The following is an 18728-nucleotide window of genomic DNA, read 5'->3' on the forward strand; positions in this document are numbered from 1 at the left end:
ATTTTAACAAGCTGCGGCATAGTCGCTAATGCAAACTGTGATCCAGGTACTGTATATCATCGAACGACTTAATATTATGATCAAAGACTGGAATAAAAAACTTTTGACTTACCTAATATTAATGTTTCTTGTTATATATAAGGATGCAGTGTGTAAAGAATGATTACCTAGAGACTTCTTTGTGAAATGTTACGAGTCAAATTTGACCGGGGTCGCTACGGGAGCAACATATGGCAAATGTAAGAATATTTTTAGATTTTACCGCATGACAACTGATTCTTGGAACCATCTATGAAGGTTTGCATGGAATATATGGCAACTTTCTACTTGAATGAAGTTAAGCCAAACAAAATTAATGCTACAGGACATTCTCCAGCAAAAAGCTTAAGTTTGATAGAAGAATTATGCAGGGTCAATTGATAATTTGTGCTGGGTATTAGACTTATTACATAAAAGATTCTGTATGACAAAGCTTTATTAACATTACACTAATATAATTAGTATTTCATTTTGTGTACTTTATAAGTGTTGAAATTTTCATCATACATGCATGCTAAGTGCTCCCTTTACCTGAATAAATGATTTAGAAATGAATTCCATGAGACTAATAACTTACTATTAACAATTCACAGTATGGGATAAAAAAGTCTTAACTTTCTTCAATATATTATGATCAGAATAACACAAACAGTAAAAAAAAAAGTGTTTGGTACATATGTAGAAAAGCTTTTGGACAGTGACCTGGGGTGTCAATAGCTAGTGATAGTTAAGTAATCAGCAAACTGGTGAACAAGTGCTTTATAACTGTCAAGATCTTCATTTATGCAGACATGAACTCCTTCATGTACAGAACATTCTACAAATAAATACAACAGAACTGTAGGCAGTTACTAAAGCATGATCTATCAAGACATGTATTTATTAAGGTTTATTTAGATTTTATGCAGTAGTTGTAGCCACACGACACATTACCCAAGGTTGGGCACTAACTGCTGATGTTTGGTTTGGTGAGCTTAGTTTAGTTTTTGAACACCATATTTGCGAATCATGATGTGGAATGTGTCAGTAAATTTAGAAAATGATACATATTTTCTCTGTGAAAACAGTACTGTATGCTAGCCATTCATATAACTCAATTTTTTCTTATAAGCTTAATCCCCACAAAAAATTTGATAAATCTAACTCAACCACATAAATACTACCTACTCCAAAATTAATGTATGGGACACAAGGAGTTGTCAAGCAGAAATGATTTCATTTTGTTTTAAAACTTTCATTATCTAACAGCTCCTTCAATTCATGAGACACATACTTAAACATTTTTATGGCTACTTAATTTGCTACTTTCTGTGCAAGAGTAAGGTTAAGTTGTGGACAGCGGGAATTATTTTTATTCTTAGTGTTATTATTCTGCCTGTTTTCAAATTGTACCTGATTCCTCACAGTAAAGTTTGTAGGAGGTTATATGTACTATGTGGTGGTTGTCAGTATGTCTAAGAGTTGCCTTTATGAAGTTTGAGGATTGGCAACAGATATTTACAGGATGTTTCTGTGCAATGAATACTCTGTATTTATGAGCATGAGTGGAACTGCTCCAGAAAATTATTCCACATGACATATACGAACACCAGTATGCAAATTCTCTTACTCTGCCAAGTAAGATAATTTTGTAATGCTTCTATCATAGAGACCCGCATTTACAAATGTTGCTGAAATCAGGTGTTTGATACCTATAATATATAATTTACAATTCAAGTAGGGGCACCCAGGAATTTCAAACAACTAATTCTACACATTTTCATTCCCCATTGCTACACTGTTATGATTCATGACCTATCCTGTCCAACACAGAAAATAATGGACTCTGTTTTTTCTAAGTTATGTGGTAGACCAACTGCCGAGAATTATTCGAGAATACCTGTGAATATTTCATCCATTGGTTTTTAGTTATTGCACTTCTTTTGGGCTTATAATGATCCTTGCACCATCAGCGAAGAACACTATTTCTGCTCTATCAGTGTTAGATAGAAGGTCATTTACATATACCATAAACGTGAGTGGACCCAGAATACAGTCCTGAAGAATGCCAGCAGAAATTAGTCTCCACTAAAAAGAAGATTGGGGCAACATAAGCTACTTAACAAGAGCTTTTATTTCCCATCTGTTAAATATTAAGGGGACCACTTACTCAATATTCCTCATGAATATAGTACATCAAAGAAGCCCTCACAAGTGACTGTTGTTTACGGAACACAATCAGACATATCCTGGAAATGTTGAACCAGAGTCAGTGGCTAAACCTTCCACTCCTATGAAACATCAGTTAAGTATCAGAGAAAGTTGGCAAACACATACAATTGGTTCTTTTGAAGACTGAAATTATCATGACTTCATTCAATACTGGATTGTCAAGACAGAAAAGAACTACTACTATCACACAAGTGGAAACAACATTTATGGTCATTTTAGCATAAGAAGAGACAGACAGGTGGATAAATGAACAAAGAACAAAAATTGCTGGGATGAATGCGGAATTAGAATGCCATAATGAGCACTATGGTAGCGCTATCTTTTCAAGACCAGATATAGAGATTGAGGCAACAAGCATCATGGACAAAAACAACATTGAAATTTTAACAATTGAGCTACTGTCATGTACTACTATGTCAATTTACAAACCACCCAAAATTGATTTTATCTTCCACAACCCAAATAATTTTCATAATGAAACTCTAGAAACCCCATTCTCACCTAAAGAACTGGAAACAGCAGTGCTACAACTAAATCTGCAGGCCTTGATAACATATGAACTGAAAAAAAAATAAAACAGTTTAGTCCAAAATGTTGTGCCTCTCACGAGAAGATACTTGATAAGAAATAACATGACACAGGTAAATAAGGGCAAGGGTTTATTATAAACAAAGTAGAGAGATTTAATAACAAAATAAGACCTTTATCAATAAAATAATAATAAAATTTTTCAGACATTAACAGCTTACACCTGGAACACACAGTAAATAAATGTAGTGAGACATAAAGACTGTGCCACTGATAATCCCTAATGACAGGGGTTAAGTGCTCAGTGTAGTTGGCCGAGAGGTATGTCTTGGGATATCACTGAAAAGTCTTAGGTCCCACCATGGTGGCTTCCAACCAAGCTCTGACTGATGGGCTGATAAGATCCGGAGCACAAATTGGCCCAGAGCTGCGATGGAGCAAAGTGCTGGCATGTTGGCTGGGTAGTGGAGCAGTTCGTGCCGATCAAGTTCCACACATGACGGATGAAATAGGTCCCTGGCACAGAGGACCTCTGGCGGTGCTTGTCCTGCCATCTGCCGTCCTTTTTGTGATCGACACAGTCTGGCGAGGCAATGCCTTGTACATGTGCAAACCCTTGATGATTCCGTGTCTGAGGGTTTGCCAATTCCTGTAGGTGGACAGTGGGTACATGGCACAAAAACTAACAAATGACTTGTGAGGACGATGAACAGATATTTGGAAACATTTCTGATTTGCAAACTTCGAAGAAAAGCACAAATAGTTGGATTACTAAAGCCTGACAAAGAGCCGTCCGAGCCAAACGTTTTCCATCCCATTTCCTTAACCTGCCACTTATATAAACTATTTGCAATCATGATTCTGTCTAGAATAGCAGCCAAAACTGTGTTTTAGTCAAACACTAAACATGACAACACACACTGAAAACAGTTCTGAAAGGAATTTAATAACTGCTGCTGCCCCTCCCCCCCCCCCCCCCTTTTTCTTTTAATGTATATGTACACAAACGACCAGCCACGTCAGATGGAAATAAAAAGCAGACGATGCCATCATTACTGCTTAAGGAAGAACTTTTGGAGAAGTTGAAAGAAAATTGACAGAGGCTTTGGAAACCTTGGGAAACTATTATGAGGAAAACCATCTATGACCTAATCTAGGAAAAACTGGAAGCCACAAGACAACTGGAAATAAATGGAGGGGCACTGCACCAACACAAAATACTTAGAGTCAAGCTAGATCGCGCACTGTCATTTAAGAAAAAAAAACACTACTCTGAGCTCAAAGGAAAAATATAAATAAGAAACAGTATTATATGTAAACTGCCTGACTCAAAACAGGGAGTGCAGCCTTATGTACTTTGATCATCAGCAATATAGCTGCAGAACATGTGGCATCAGTATGGGAGGTGTCTTGCCACTCCAAACACATAGACATCACTTTACGTGAGACTCTCGGGGTTGTCACCAGACGTCTGAGGCCTATACATGTCCACCGAATTTACACACTGGCCGCCATAGCAACCCCAGACCTCAGATGCAAAGTAGAAAGTGAAACACAGAGAAAACAACAGCAATACAACCAACAGCACTTAATGTATTATTACCAAACAGTTACAACTCGTCTAAGTCAATAGGCAGTATCACTGCCTGAGGTACTGGCAGGACAAACAGGAAATTTGTTGTGTGTTACATATTCCAAGAAATATCCTTATAGTGTTATTATGTCTTGTAGTGCTATTATTTATTAATGTAAAAATCATTGTAACTGTATTATAAATTTTTGACATGCCTTCTGTATGCAAACCAAATGGATTGCAAATGTACATCATGAGATGAATAAAACACAATTCACACTTCCCTGAAGTCTGACCTGTGACCCACCGCTTAATGATTATGGTCAGACACTCTGAAAAAAAAAAAAAAAAAAAAAAAAAAAAACCCTGCACCCAAAAGCAGAAGCCACACAAGTGCAGCAACTACAATACAGTAAATAGACAGTATTGAATAAATTAAGAACAGGAGTCATAAAAGGACAGGAAACATGGTGAAGTGTGCTTACTCTGAAGATGACCAGCACGAATGCGAAGGAACACAGTTGACTGAACGTTTACTCATGTGCCACTGGAAGGTTGTTTTTTTAAGGCAATGGCAAGGCTATTAAAGCTGCAGACTTCTGGAACACAAGAGAGTTGAGATGTTCTTGCCTGGACACACACAGTAAAGTGAAAGAGTAAATATAATTCCTCAGAAACCATAAATATTGAGCTCCTCCAAAAGAACATTGTGATTTGTACAGTAAAATGTCTCAGACAGGTAAGAAAAAATCCTGGTAGGTGAAATAGTGTCATTCAAATATTTTGACACATAGTCGATAAAATGGTAGATGGCATCCTTAGCGGGCAGTCCTTCTAGAGTCCAAAATGTGACCAACTCCAAATCTTATACTTGGAGATACATTCAACAATTTTTAAATATATTATTTTCTTACACTTCCAAGAAGAAAGTTAACAGTGAAAATGCTCAATAATTATTACTATCTGTACTACGCTTCTGAAACAAGGATCTAACAATGGCATCTGTCTGGAAAGCTACCTTATGAAAGTGTAGCAGTAAATAAAATGGCCGAGTATAGAATCTCTATCAGAAGAATATGCTTTTAATATTTTGCTTGAAATGTTACCAGCAGCATGAGAACTTTTACTTTGAAGAGAGTTAATAAAAAGTTGAAGAGATCTCGAATTGACGGGATGCTTGTGATACTCATTGTCACATATACAGCAACAATTTTTCTTTTGAAGAACATCCTGTAGACAGAACAGTCATTAGAGACTGAGCACAAGTTCAGATTATGAAAGGATGGATAAGGAAATACACTGTGTCCCTTTCAAAGAAACCATTTTGGCATTTGCCAGGAGCAACTTAGGGAAATTACGGAAAACTTGTATCTGGATAGCTTGACAGGGATCTGAACCATTGAATTTCTTTTGAGCTGATTTAGTTTCTCAGTTACATTTAAAAAGTGACTGTTAAATATGCTTGACACATGTTTTGTGTGATGGACCATTTGGTCATTATCTTTAATTACTAGATCATCTTGTTCCATACCAGACTTATGTTTCCCTCGTAACTACAGTCTATACTGTTTTCATTGCCTCAAATATCTCTTTCCATCCTATGCTTTGAAGGTTCTTCTAAAGCTGTCTGTTGTGAGCTCATTAACCATTTTAAAAGTTTTCCTGGTCATTGCAAGATTTACAGTACACATGTCGATTGTTATAGCTAGCTGGTCATTGTGGTTTGATTACTTATTTAAAACTGGATGAACACTATCTCTGTTGACAACGCTAAGTCTACTTCGAACAGTTCATAGGCAGCAACTGATAAAGGTAGGGAGGAAGACAATAAGGAAACTATCAGGCAAGTTATTCACGGAAACGAAACAAGGAAATTCATCCTGTTGCTTAATGGGCCTCATGTAACAGTAAGAATTCTCCATCATAAAGTGGTAATATTAGCCCACAAAAATTCAGAAATAATGGAAGGCTTATACAGTGCACAGAATCTGAAGAAATACATACCTGCAGAACAGAAAGAGAGTATAGATACAATAATTTCACTTCCGATGAAAGTAGTAGTAAGTGCAACTTCAAATGTAAACTCCAAAAATTAAGATATAGAAAACTACACACCACAAAGGTTTGGGAATGCTTGGAGCTTATAGTAACACAGGAACAAATAACAGATGGCAGTACCATACAAGGAGATTGTATGTCCAAGTTGGACGAGATACCTGATGACAATGGGAAATTAATCACTAGGAAATGAAAGAAACGTCCACAAGCCCTGTTGGCCCACTGGTAGTGACCAACTGCTGTGTCATAATCAGCCAGTAGTGTCACTGGATGTTGTACGGAGGAGTGTGGAGTCAGTGCACTGCTCTCCCGGCCACTGTCTGTTTTTGTGAGCTGAAACTGCTACTTCCCAATCAAGCAGCTCCTCAACTGGCATCACAAAGTTAAGTGCACCCCATTCCAGCCCTCCTGCCACGGAAAATTCACTGCGGTACTGGGAGTCAATCCTGATTCTCCGCATGGCGGTCAGCCATGCTGACTACTCAGCTATGGAGGTGGACAATAATATATGTTGTAAAGCTTTAGCGATAAACTCCAGGAAGTATTTTTACTGGGGCATTATGAACCAACAATATTTCATGATAAATTTAGACCACAATGAGATAGTCATGACTATACAATTCTGGCTAGGAAGCCAATGTGAGACAAATGCAGCATAAAACAAAAGAGGGAATGGCATAGATGACTTGGTGGAAAAGTTAACCAAATCCAATCTGGCAGGCCAAACAAACCATTTATTGTGGCCAACTTAAACTTTAATTTATATTATGGTGGATGAGGGAAAAAAAGAAAAAAGGGAAGTTCTTCTTAATACACACACCCGCTCAGACACTGGTATGGGTGTTTGAGCACAATTTAGATAACAATGATTAAATAATGGTGGTCTAGTTGAATGCAGACTAGAAGGCAATGCCCCTTTTGTTTACCTATTTATTTATTTTTTAGGTGCAAATAAAAAGGAGAGATTGGCCTCAAATGGCCTATTAATGATGGGACATTATGCTGTTAATAACTACCGGAAATGTTATAAACTTAGGATGTTAACCTGAAGAACACCATACCCTATCTTAAACTTCTGACAGAATTTCACTTACTTTATATATACACGAAACAATCATGCAACAGGAAGGGCTAAAAAATAATGAGAAGATATCCCTGAACCACTCTCTGATCATGCTATCCAAGGACATTATGCTCCCCCGTGAGAGCCCAGGTAAGACGGTGGTTCACACTATATGTTGTGTTACAAGCCGCAAACGATGTTAAATCCAGTTCCCATATGGAAAAGCAGCACTTACAAATTATTTTGTTGTTGGAACAACTTGTTTTCTCTCAAAATAAAAACTGAAAAGTACCTTCTTCTTTGTACAAAAATTGACAGTTTCACACAGAGATGCATTCTTATCATACTTAAACAGGATAAATATCTATCAAGAGAACTGACTGAACAATATACAATGGATTAACATCACATTCACTCATGACAAATGAGGATGTATTTCAGCAATTCACCTGAGTGTTTTTAAGGCACAAACTCAAAAAAAGTTCACACCTTATATTCGGGAATATCAGTAAATGCTTAAGATCCATTCTCAAGTATCCCACCTTGGGCTGCAATTTTGGGACTTAGAAATGGAGGAGTAAAGAGTAGGAAGGGTGGATGTGGGGAGAGAGGGAGGGTATGTACTGACCCTACTTGGGCATACCCGTCTATGCTGAAGCTGGTTATTTAATTTCATGTTCCATGGATCAATTTATACAATAAATTGAAATTATGTGGAAAGGGTCATTTTACACTTGCATACAGAGGTGAATTGATAATTCCTACAAACCACCTTTTACACATTACAATAACAGAAATTATTCTGTAGAATAGGAGGAGTTGTCAAGGAAAAACTTCCAGAATGAGATTTTCACTCTGCAGCCGAGTGTGCACTGATATGAAACTTCCTGGCAGATTAAAACTGTGTGTTGACCGGGACTCGAACTCAGGACCTTTGCCTTTCGTGGGCAAGTGCTCTACCATCTGAGCTACTGAAGCACGACTCACGGCCGGTCCTCACAGCCTTACTTCTGCCAGTATCTCGTCTCCTACCTTCCAAACTTTACAGAAGCTCTGCTGCGAACCTTGCTGAACTAGCACTCCTGAAATAAAGGATACTGCGGAGACATGGCTGAGCCACACCGGCCGTGAGTCGTGCTTCGGTAGCTCAGATGGTAGAGCACTTGCCCACGAAAGGCAAAGGTCCCGAGTTCGAGTCTCGGTCGACACACAGTTTTAATCTGCCAGGAAGTTTCAAGGAAAAACTTCTTCAGTTTATTTTCAGATTTTACTTTGTTGTCTGTCAGACACTTTATATTGTTGAGTAAACGATCCAAAATTCTCGTAGCACCACTGTGCACCCCTTTCTGTGCTAAAGATAACCTTAATGCAGAGTAATTAACATCGTTTTTCTTTCTGGTATTGCAATTATATACATCATTGCTCCTTTTGAATTACAGTAATCAGATTTGCCAAACACAGATGTGTCCAAGATGATTGTGGGTGAGCACCACATAATAATCAGCATTTTATGAAGGGTAACAAAAATAATTAACAAATGAACTGTGTACTGTTGTATAACTTATTGCATAGAGAAAACAAATTGATAAGAGTAACACATCTTAAAAAACATGTATGGCAACAGTAAACACACAGTATAATAAAAAATGTAAGGCAGTTTACTTACTGGAAAACACAACTCCAGTTCCAAAAGGCAATTGGCAGCAACTGATCTCACATGCGAGTTTTTCACATTATTCACTTGTTTCACAAGTACCATTAAAAAATTGAGGACTTCCGAGAATAGTCCAAATACTTCAGAGCCCTGAAACTTTAGCAGAAAAATTGCATTTTAAATTAAAACAAGGAAGTTATTGTTATGTCAAAACATTAATTGTTGACCATCATGACATGTGAGCTTGAGCAATTCCCTGGTGTATAGACCATAATATCTGAAAGAGTGACTCAAAACCAGGGTGATACAATTCATCTAAATGCCACAAGACATTATTAATATAATTATTTCTTTTGAAAAAAATCAGGACAATTAAAATCACTTGCAAAATAATCATATGTAGTTCATCTGAGTTTAATGTGTTTTCCTGGTGTAATGAATCTTTTTGTAGTGCTAATTTCAGTCTTACAGATGCTGTTCTCAAATCATCATTGTAATTAACAAACAGAAAATGTTTTTCTTTGAATGGGAAAGACTTGATAATTATGCTGGTGTATCAAATTATTAAAATTTTAAGAAAAATATGTAGGGTATGGATTTGTCCTGTGCAGTTTTGTCTTTGCGTAATAATCTGTATATGCAGAAGATGGGTTTTTGTCTGTTTGGTGGCATACATACACATGTTAATTTATACGCTTTCTTATGATAAAAAATAAAGGAAACTGGATAAACCCACCACCCACCTACGGGAAGCATTGACTTTGAATAATGATTGAAAGCATGTACATTGTTCTTTGGTCTACCAACCTAACTTTACTCAGTTCCATAAGATATTATTAGTATAATAACTTTTTTGTATTTAGTTTTGTGTTTAGTTCCTCATTTACTTTTCGCTATCATGGCATGTTTTCATCATCATAAGAATAATATTAGTTTATTTGGTTCTGTGTGTATGACTGAATTATTATTGCTTGTATTATGGAAGAATCCTGTAACTTGGTGAACCCTAGAATACAAAGGAATACAGAAACCCCAGTCAATGTATAAAATCAAATAGTGACTTCACATTATGGCTTCTATTGGGTTGTAATGGCAAAGCTGGTTTTACAACTAAGAGATCTGCAAAAGTGGATTAGTGAATTACAAACACAAAGTGCAACACACAGTGGCATTAATTTATTCCTGCAAGCAACGAGACAGACTGTATATATGACAAACAATACTTATCAGAGAAGCCAGAAATGTGGTTTGCAATGTTAGACATGGCACCATGCAAAACATTGTTACTACATATCACATAAAATTTGCAGTGACAGTTAACAGCTTAGCTGCCTGAGCAGTCACAGTGGTTTCAGCCAAATGTGAAAATCAGTAGACCAATGTATGCTGCAGGTATCCCAGTGTGAACATATCGGTGATAGAGCATAATCTCAATTCTGGTGACACCTAAGAAACATCACTAAAGAAGAAGCAAAATCGGATGTAATATTACGACATGTTTGGCTGACACAGCTAGCCTTATCAGTAGAAACTGCCATGGTGATGTGTGATAAAAGTGATATTAATCCCTTATTATCAGTAGCAGAAAAAATTCACACTATGATGGAACAGGCAAACACTTAGAGGTAGTGATGCAAGCAATTAATGATGTCAGTTGCACCGCTGCTATATGACATGAGCAGCAAACTAACATGAATAGCTCTGGAGTCGGATGTCATATGGACGCACTTCAGAAGCAGCGACAAACAAGCGATCCTGCACCAGACAAAATAAAGAAGACAATCACTCATTCCACTGGTAGAACCAAACAGATGGCCAAATAACAGAAGGAAAACAACCTTACTCTGTTGGCACCACAGGCATTTTCACAGTCAGGCCACAAGGTGCATGTCTCCACGCCTACTCCCATATGTCATCAGCAGTCTGCAGTGGGCACAGCAGACAACATTGTCCCACAAAAGCATCGAATCGTAAATGGAGGAGTGACTGTTAGTCCTGGAAGCACAGCTGATGACATAACCAAAACTAACCAAGACACAGTATTTAAAATTGGCCCAATTATATCAGTTACAATTTGTCGATGGGCACACACGCTGTAAATCAAGCATGTTTGTTGACATTATCACACCACTTGTATGTGAAGGATGAAAAGTAAACTGTGCTAGCTTATCGACATGGGTTCAGACGTAAGCACGCTATCGTACAGATGGAATGAAACTGCATCAGTGGGTGCATCTCTCCACTTCACTGCAGACAACATATGGTGAATGTGAAGTAACAGTCAAAGGTTTGTGCTAGCAAATGTTATTAAGCCAGCACTGGGAGCAGATTTCATCAACCACTGAAGAATGAAAATAAAACTCCATGCGCACAAATCAGGATGGACAACAAATGGAAAAGTGCTTCCTTTACTCAAGAGTGATAATAGGCATAAAGTTGAAAATTAACAATCCCTGCCACTCCTCTCAGCATTCTGTAAAGTAATCAAGAGATTAATGAAGAATGAATTTCCAAGTACTTAATTAAATGACCACAGTCTACTAAATAATAATCCTCATGGTTTTCGAACAGGTAGAAGTTAAAGCCTCTTGTGCGACATTGTTATCTGCCACTGAGTTGCAAGAAATTATATATTTACATAAAATCAGTACAAACTGGCTTATTATTGGGCTCCATTTCCTGCTCCTGATTATAGGTTAAAGGCCCAGAAGAATAAGTCTGTTTTTCAGGTAGTGGCAGAATTTCTTGGTGTTATCATGAGCAACAACGAATTTGATGTTGGTTGGTTGGTTTGTGGGATTAAAGGGACGAGACTGCTACGGTCATCGGTCCCTTTTTCCAAATCCTAAAAACACCCACAGAGAATAAAAACGAGTAACAGAATAGAGCACAGATGACGTAGATAAAGACCAGACAAGATGAACTAAAATCACACAGAGTGTGACGGTGGTTGGCCGACCATAGGAACAAAAGAAACGAAAAACCAACCACCAAGAACACATTAAGAAACTGAGTTTAAAACCGTAGGCCAAAGGCCAGAATCAACACAAAACAATAAAATAAAACACAAACACTCAGATTAAATGATAAAAACCCCCTGCCCGAATAAAACGTAAAACTAAGCCAGCCATAGCAGGGTCGTCAGATAAAAGGGCAGGGAGCGTGTCAGGCAATGCGAACGTCTGCCTGAGCACAGCTAAAAGCGGACAATCCAATAAAATGTGCACCACAGATAAAACCGAACCACAGTGACACAGAGTTGGGTCCTCGCCGTGCAATAAGTGGCCATGTGTCATCCGAGTGTGCCCAATGCGGAGCCGACAAAGATGGATGACTGCCACACACACGTCGTCGCCTTGAGAGAACGGAGTTTGTTTGGCGTGGGCAGATTGCGCCATTCAGTGTCCCAAAGCGAGAGAACTTCGCGGCGGAAGACTGCCCGCAAATCAGTCTCCGGGAGGCCAATGTCCAGGATGGGTTCACTGGTGGCCTGTTTGGCCAGGCGGTCAACATGTTCATTGCCCGGGATACCGACATGACCGGGGGTCCACACAAAGACCACAGAATGGCCGCAACGGGCAAGAGTATGCAGGGACTCATGGATAGCCATCGCCAGACGAGAATGAGGGAAACACTGGTCAAGAGCTCGTAAACCGCTCAGGGAATCACTACAGATCACGAAGGACTCACCTGAGCAGGAGCAGATATACTCTAGGGCACGAGAGATGGCGACCAGCTCAGCAGTAAAAACGCCGCAGCCAGCTGGCAATAAACGTTGTTCATAGTGGTCCCCTAGAGTCAGAGCATAACTGACATGACCAGCAACCATTGAGCCGTCAGTGTAAACAACACCAGAGCCCTGATACGTGGCCAGGATGGAATAAAAGCGGCGTCGGAAGGCCTCCGGAGGGAATGAGTCCTTCGGGCCCTGTGCCAATTCGAGCCGAAGGCAAGGGAGAGGCACACACCACGGGGGTGTACGCAGAGGTGCCCGGAAAGGAGGTGGAACAGGGAAAAACCCAAGCCCGGAGAGAAGCTATTTGACGCATACGGCGATCGGACAACCCGACCGGGGCCAACATTCTGGCAGATGAACGACTGACCGCGGGAACAGGACATGATAATTTGGATGCCCGGGCAAGCTCAAAACATGGGCAGCATAAGCGGCCAGTAAATGTTGGCGCCTCAATCGCAATGGAGGGACACCAGCCTCCACAAGTACGCTGTCCACAGGGCTGGTCCGGAAGGCACCATTGGCCAGTCGTATCCCACTGTGTAGTATTGGGTCCAGCACCTGCAACGCAGATGGGGATGCTGAGCCATAAGCCACGCTCCCATAATCCAGACGGGACTGGATTAACGCCAGGTACAGCCATAACAGGGTAGATCGGTCGGCGCCCCAGCTGGTGTGGCTCAAGCATCTCAGAGCATTTAGATGCCTCCAACACGCCTGTTTAAGCTGCCGAATATGAGGCAGCCAAGTTAACCGGGCATCAAAAACTACACCCAAAAACCTGTGGGTCTCCACCACAGCAAGAAGTTCGTTGTCAAGAGAAAGCCGTGGCTCAGGATGGACCGTTCGGCGCTGGCAGAAATGCATAAAGCGGGTCTTGGCAGCCGAAAACTGAAAACCATGCGCTGCAGCCCAAGACTGCACCTTGCCAAGACTGTAGCTGACGTTCAGCAGCTGCAATGCCAATAGAGCTGTAGTAAAGGCAGAAGTCGTCAGCATACAGGGAAGCAGAGACAGAATTTCCCACGGCCGCAGCGAGCCCGTTAATGGCTATTAAAAACAGGCAAACACTTAAAACAGAACCCTGTGGCACACTGTTCTCCTGGACGTGGGAGGAACTATATGAGGCTGCGACTTGCACGCAGAAGGTACAATATGACAGAAAATTGCAGATAAAGATCGGCAGAGGGCCCCGAAGACCCCATCCATGAAGCATAGAAAGGATGTGATGACGCCATGTCATATCGTACGCCTTCTGCATGTCGAAAAAGACAACGACCAGGTGCTGACGGCGGGCAAATGCAGTACGGATGGCCGACTCCAGGCTCACCAGATTGTCGGTGGCAGAGCGGCCTTTACGGAACCCACCCTGAGACGGAGCCAGAAGGCCCCTAGACTCCAGTACCCAATTCAAGCGCTGGCTCGCCATCCGTTCGAGAAGCTTGCAAAGAACGTTGGTGAGGCTAATGGGGCGGTAGCTGTCCACCTCCAAAGGGCTCTTGCCTGGTTTCAAAACGGGGATGACAATGCTTTCCTGCCATTGTGACAGAAACTCACCCTCGAGCCAGATACGGTTGTAAAGGTCGAGGAGGCATTGCTTGCAGTCCACTGAAAGGTGTTTCAGCATCTGACAGTGGATGCGATCTGGCCCAGGAGCGGTATTAGGGCAAGCGGCAAGGGCACTGTGAAATTCCCACTCACTGAATGGAGCATTGTAGGATTCAGAACGGTGGGTGCGAAAAGAAAGGCTCCGATGTTCCATCCGCTCTTTAATGGAGCGGAAGGCCAGTGGGTAATTGGAAGAAGTGGAACTAAGAGCAAAATGCTCTGCCAAGCTGTTGGCAATTTTGTCGGAGTCTGTACAAACTGCTCCATTCAGTGAGAGCGCAGGGACGCTGACAGGGGTCCGATAGCCGTAGAGGCGTCGGATCTTGGCCCAGACCTGCGATGGAGAGACATGGAGGCCAATGGTGGACACATACCACTCCCAGCACTCCTGCTTGCTTCGGTGGATAAGGCGGCAGGCCCGCGCACGCAGCCGTTTGAAGGTGATGAGGTGTTCAATGCAGGGATGTCGCTTGTGACGCTGGAGCGCCCGCCGGCGATCTTTAATCGCTGCAGCGATCTCAGGCGACCACCAAGGCACAGTACGCCGCCAAGGGGACCCAGAGGAACAGGGAATGGCAGATTCGGCAGCAGTAACGATGCCGGTGGTGACCGATTGAACCACCGCATCAATGTCACCACTAGAGAGAGACTCAATAGCGGCAGTGGAGGAAAACAAGTCCCAGTCAGCCTTATTCATAGCCCACCTGCAAGGGCGCAGAGAAGACTGACGCTGTGGCAGTGACAGAAAGATCGGAAAGTGGTCACTACCACACAGGTCGTCATGCACTCTCCATTGGACAGACGGTAAGAGGCTAGGGCTGCAGATCAAAAGGCCGATGGCGGAGTACATGCCATGCGCCACGCTAAAGTGTGTGAAGGAACCATCATTTAAAAGCGAAAGATCGAGCTGTGCTAATAAATGCTCAATGGTGGCACCTCGACCTGTCACCACTGACCCACCCCACAGAGGGTTATGGGCGTTGAAGTCGCCCAATAACAAGAAAGGTGTCGGCAATTGGGCTATCAGAGCAGCCAGCACATGCTGCGCAACAGCACCATCCGGTGGAAGGTAAAGACTGCAGACAGTAACAGCCTGTGGCATCCACACCCGAACAGTGAAAGCCTCTAAAGCTGTTTGTAGAGGTACAGACTCGCTGTGAAGAGAGTTAAGGACATATATGCAGACGCCACCAGACACCCTTTCATAAGCTGCCCGGTTCTTATAATAACCTCGATAGCCACGGAGGGCGGGGGTTCGCATTGCTGGAAACCAAGTTTCCTGAAGTGCAATGCAGAAGAAAGGGTGAAGGCTGATAAGTTGTTGGAGCTCAGCTAGATGTGGAAGAAACCGCTGCAGTTCCACTGGAGGATGGTATTGTCCATGTCAGAGAGAGGCGTGATGGGACTTGGAAGGCAGATTACGCCGCTGGGTCACCTGCTGCCTCCAATTGAGCACCGGTGCTAGCGCTATCCATGGCGTCTGAGGGACCGGCGAAATCGAGGTCCTCAGCGGACGCCAGAATCGCCACCTCGTCCTCAGACGCAGAGCTGGACGGTTGCGGTGGGGTGGCTGCCACCGTGAGTTCCTTGGGCTTAGAGCTCTTCTTCTTGGATTTCTCACGCTGCTCCTTGGGTTTAACTGGCTGGGAGGGCTTCACCAATTCAGTCTCCGGGACTGAGGAGGATCGTGAAGCCCTACAACCAGCGGATTGTGGGCACTTACGCAACTGTCGGTCGTCACCCTTCCTGCTGGTGGAAACCTGGGAAGGGAGGGACCCAAGGGACCCCTTGCGAGCGTGAGAAGCCGATGAAGTTGGACACTTCTCCAGCTTAGAAGTGGGGACGGACGTCCCCGATGGGTGGGAGGATGGTGCTCCTGAGGTAGGTGGTGCAGGAGCAACTGGTTGGGTAGAGCCCCCCCCCCCCCCCCCCCCCCCACGGGCAAGGGGGCAGGAGTAGTTGTACTGCTCATCGATCTGGCTGGAAGTCTCGAAACTGATGGGGCTAGCACAGTTGTTGTAGCAGCTGCGTAAGAAGACGTCATTCGCACAGGATGTAGTCGGTCATATTTCCTTTTGGCCTCAGTATAGGTCAGCCGGTCCAGGGTCTTATATTTCATGATTTTGCGCTCTTTCTGAAAGACTTTGCAGTCTGGCGAGCAAGGTGAATGATGCTCTCCGCAGTCGACACAGATGGGAGGCGGGGCACATGGAGTATTGGGATGTGATGGGCGTCCGCAATCTCGACATGTGAGGCTGGAAGTGCAGCGGGAAGACATATGGCCGAACTTCCAGCACTTAAAGCACTGCATCTGTGGAGGGATATAGGGCTTGACATCACAATGGTACACCATCACCTTGACCTTCTCCGGTAATGTATCACCCTCGAAGGCCAAGATGAAGGCACCGGTAGCAACCTGATTGTCCCTCAGACCCCGATGAACGCGCCGGACGAAATGAACACCTCTATGCTCTAAGTTGGCGCGCAGCTCGTCATCAGACTGCAAAAGGAGGTCCCTATGGAAAATAACACCCTGGACCATATTTAAACTCTTATGTGGTGTAATGGTAACGTTAACATCCCCCAACTTGTCACAAGCAAGTAACCTGCGTGACTGGGCGGAGGATGCCGTTTGTATCAGTACTGACCCAGAGCGCATTTTGGACAAGCCCTCCACCTCCCCAAACTTGTCCTCTAAATGCTCGACGAAGAACTGAGGCTTTGTGGATAGAAAAGACTCCCCATCAGCTCTCGTGCAAACTAAGAATCGAGGCGAATAACTGTTACCTCCATACTGAGACTTACGCTCCTCCCACGGCGTGGCCAGAGAGGGGATCGTTTTCGGATCGTACTTCTGAGCATTAAATTGAGCCCGAGAACCCTTAGAGACTGCTGGCGGCTGGCCGCCAGCGAGAGATGATGTACCACGCTTCATTGCGGGTCATCCGCCCTGATGCCACCTACTCTGACCAAGGGCCCTCCCCACGGGTGCCACCCAGCTGCAGCAATAGCCACCTAGCAGGACGGCCATTGCCGGGAGTCCTGATGCCCCAGGGAGACAGGCATCTACTCCTTGGCATACATGGGGAGTTAACGGCGCAGGCATCAGTAGAGCGATCCCTGTGTTGTCAGGGGGCTACAATCAACAGGGTACATGGCGGCCCCACCACAACGGACTGGCTACCGTGCTGGATGTTAGATGACATGTGGTCCATGGTCGCCGTCAGTGCAGAAAGTGGCACTGCACAGCGCAAGGTGGAAAGTGCTCGCAGGAACGTATCCATGTCCAAGAGATGGAGAGCGGGCAGGACTGCAATGCAACGACAAAGAAGCTGGTGAAAGGTCTGATCGCTAGATGGACACAATGCACCAAGTAAGGCGCCCTTCCCCAATCGGCTCGCTCTTCGGAAAAATTTTGAGAGATGGAGGTCAAACCCAACAGGGGACCATCACATACGGCCGAAAAGTTTGAGACTCCTTTTAGTCGCCTCTTACGACAGGCAGGAATACCGCGGGCCTATTCTTACCCCCGAACCCGCAGGGGGGGAATTTGATGTTATTAGTGTAGTGCTGGCACAGTGTGATCGAACTGTCTACACATCAGTGCTTGAAGTTGTCTGAGCATTGTGGAAATTCCAAAAGGAAGTGACATTCAGTGGAAAAGGCTTTTTAGACACTGTCAATGGCAAAGCTATTGAGGATACAAGGTACTTATGAATGGTGGTAAATTCGAATTTTTTTAATGATTTTATTAAATTCTATAGTCTTTCTTGATTATATTGATACATACATTATAGGGTTTCAAATGAAAAATGACCTATATACTCCAAATTTTAAAGTTATGGTTATGTACACTGCCACACCCCATTTATTTTTGTTACAGAAACCAGAATTATTTTGAAAAGAACTGTGAACTGTTTCTAGTGATTATATATATATGATACATTGAATATGTTGGTAACAGTGCACGTTTCTAGTGTCTGTAAATGATTATCTTTGCTAGTATTTATTTTGTTTCGCTAAAGCAGTTTGTTCATGTGTTACTCAATGTTTGTTGCCCAAGTGCTACATATATTTGTGGAAGCACATATCCTGTAGTGTGCAATAAATACGAACTATACCATGCTTCAAGAAATTCAATAAAAGGAAATTCCATGGTAACCAGTTCACAAACAAAGCAAGCCACACAGTTGAAGGTAATCTATGTATCAGTTCTTCAGGGAAGAAACTCCCAAATGGCATGTCTCCCGGTGATTCAAAT

The 18728-nt window shown here is 42.7% G+C and overlaps 1 protein-coding gene across 3 annotated transcripts in view; it reads right to left on the reverse strand.

Moving 5' to 3' along the window:
• LOC126412039 (AP-5 complex subunit beta-1-like) overlaps nucleotides 1-18728 on the reverse strand; it is a 175597-nt gene that overhangs the window by 145640 nt on the left and 11229 nt on the right. For all 3 annotated transcript variants that reach the window (XR_007575218.1, XM_050081416.1, XM_050081415.1), the window contains exon 4: nucleotides 9139-9282. Coding sequence is in view for 2 of the 3 variants with exons in the window: in XM_050081416.1 (XP_049937373.1) it covers nucleotides 9139-9282 (144 nt within the window). In the remaining variant the exon portion in view is untranslated. The remainder of the gene's footprint in view (nucleotides 1-9138; nucleotides 9283-18728) is intronic.

The sequence above is a fragment of the Schistocerca serialis genome, chromosome 7 (assembly GCF_023864345.2).
Source record: "Schistocerca serialis cubense isolate TAMUIC-IGC-003099 chromosome 7, iqSchSeri2.2, whole genome shotgun sequence".
NCBI classification, from domain to species: Eukaryota; Metazoa; Arthropoda; class Insecta; order Orthoptera; family Acrididae; genus Schistocerca; species Schistocerca serialis.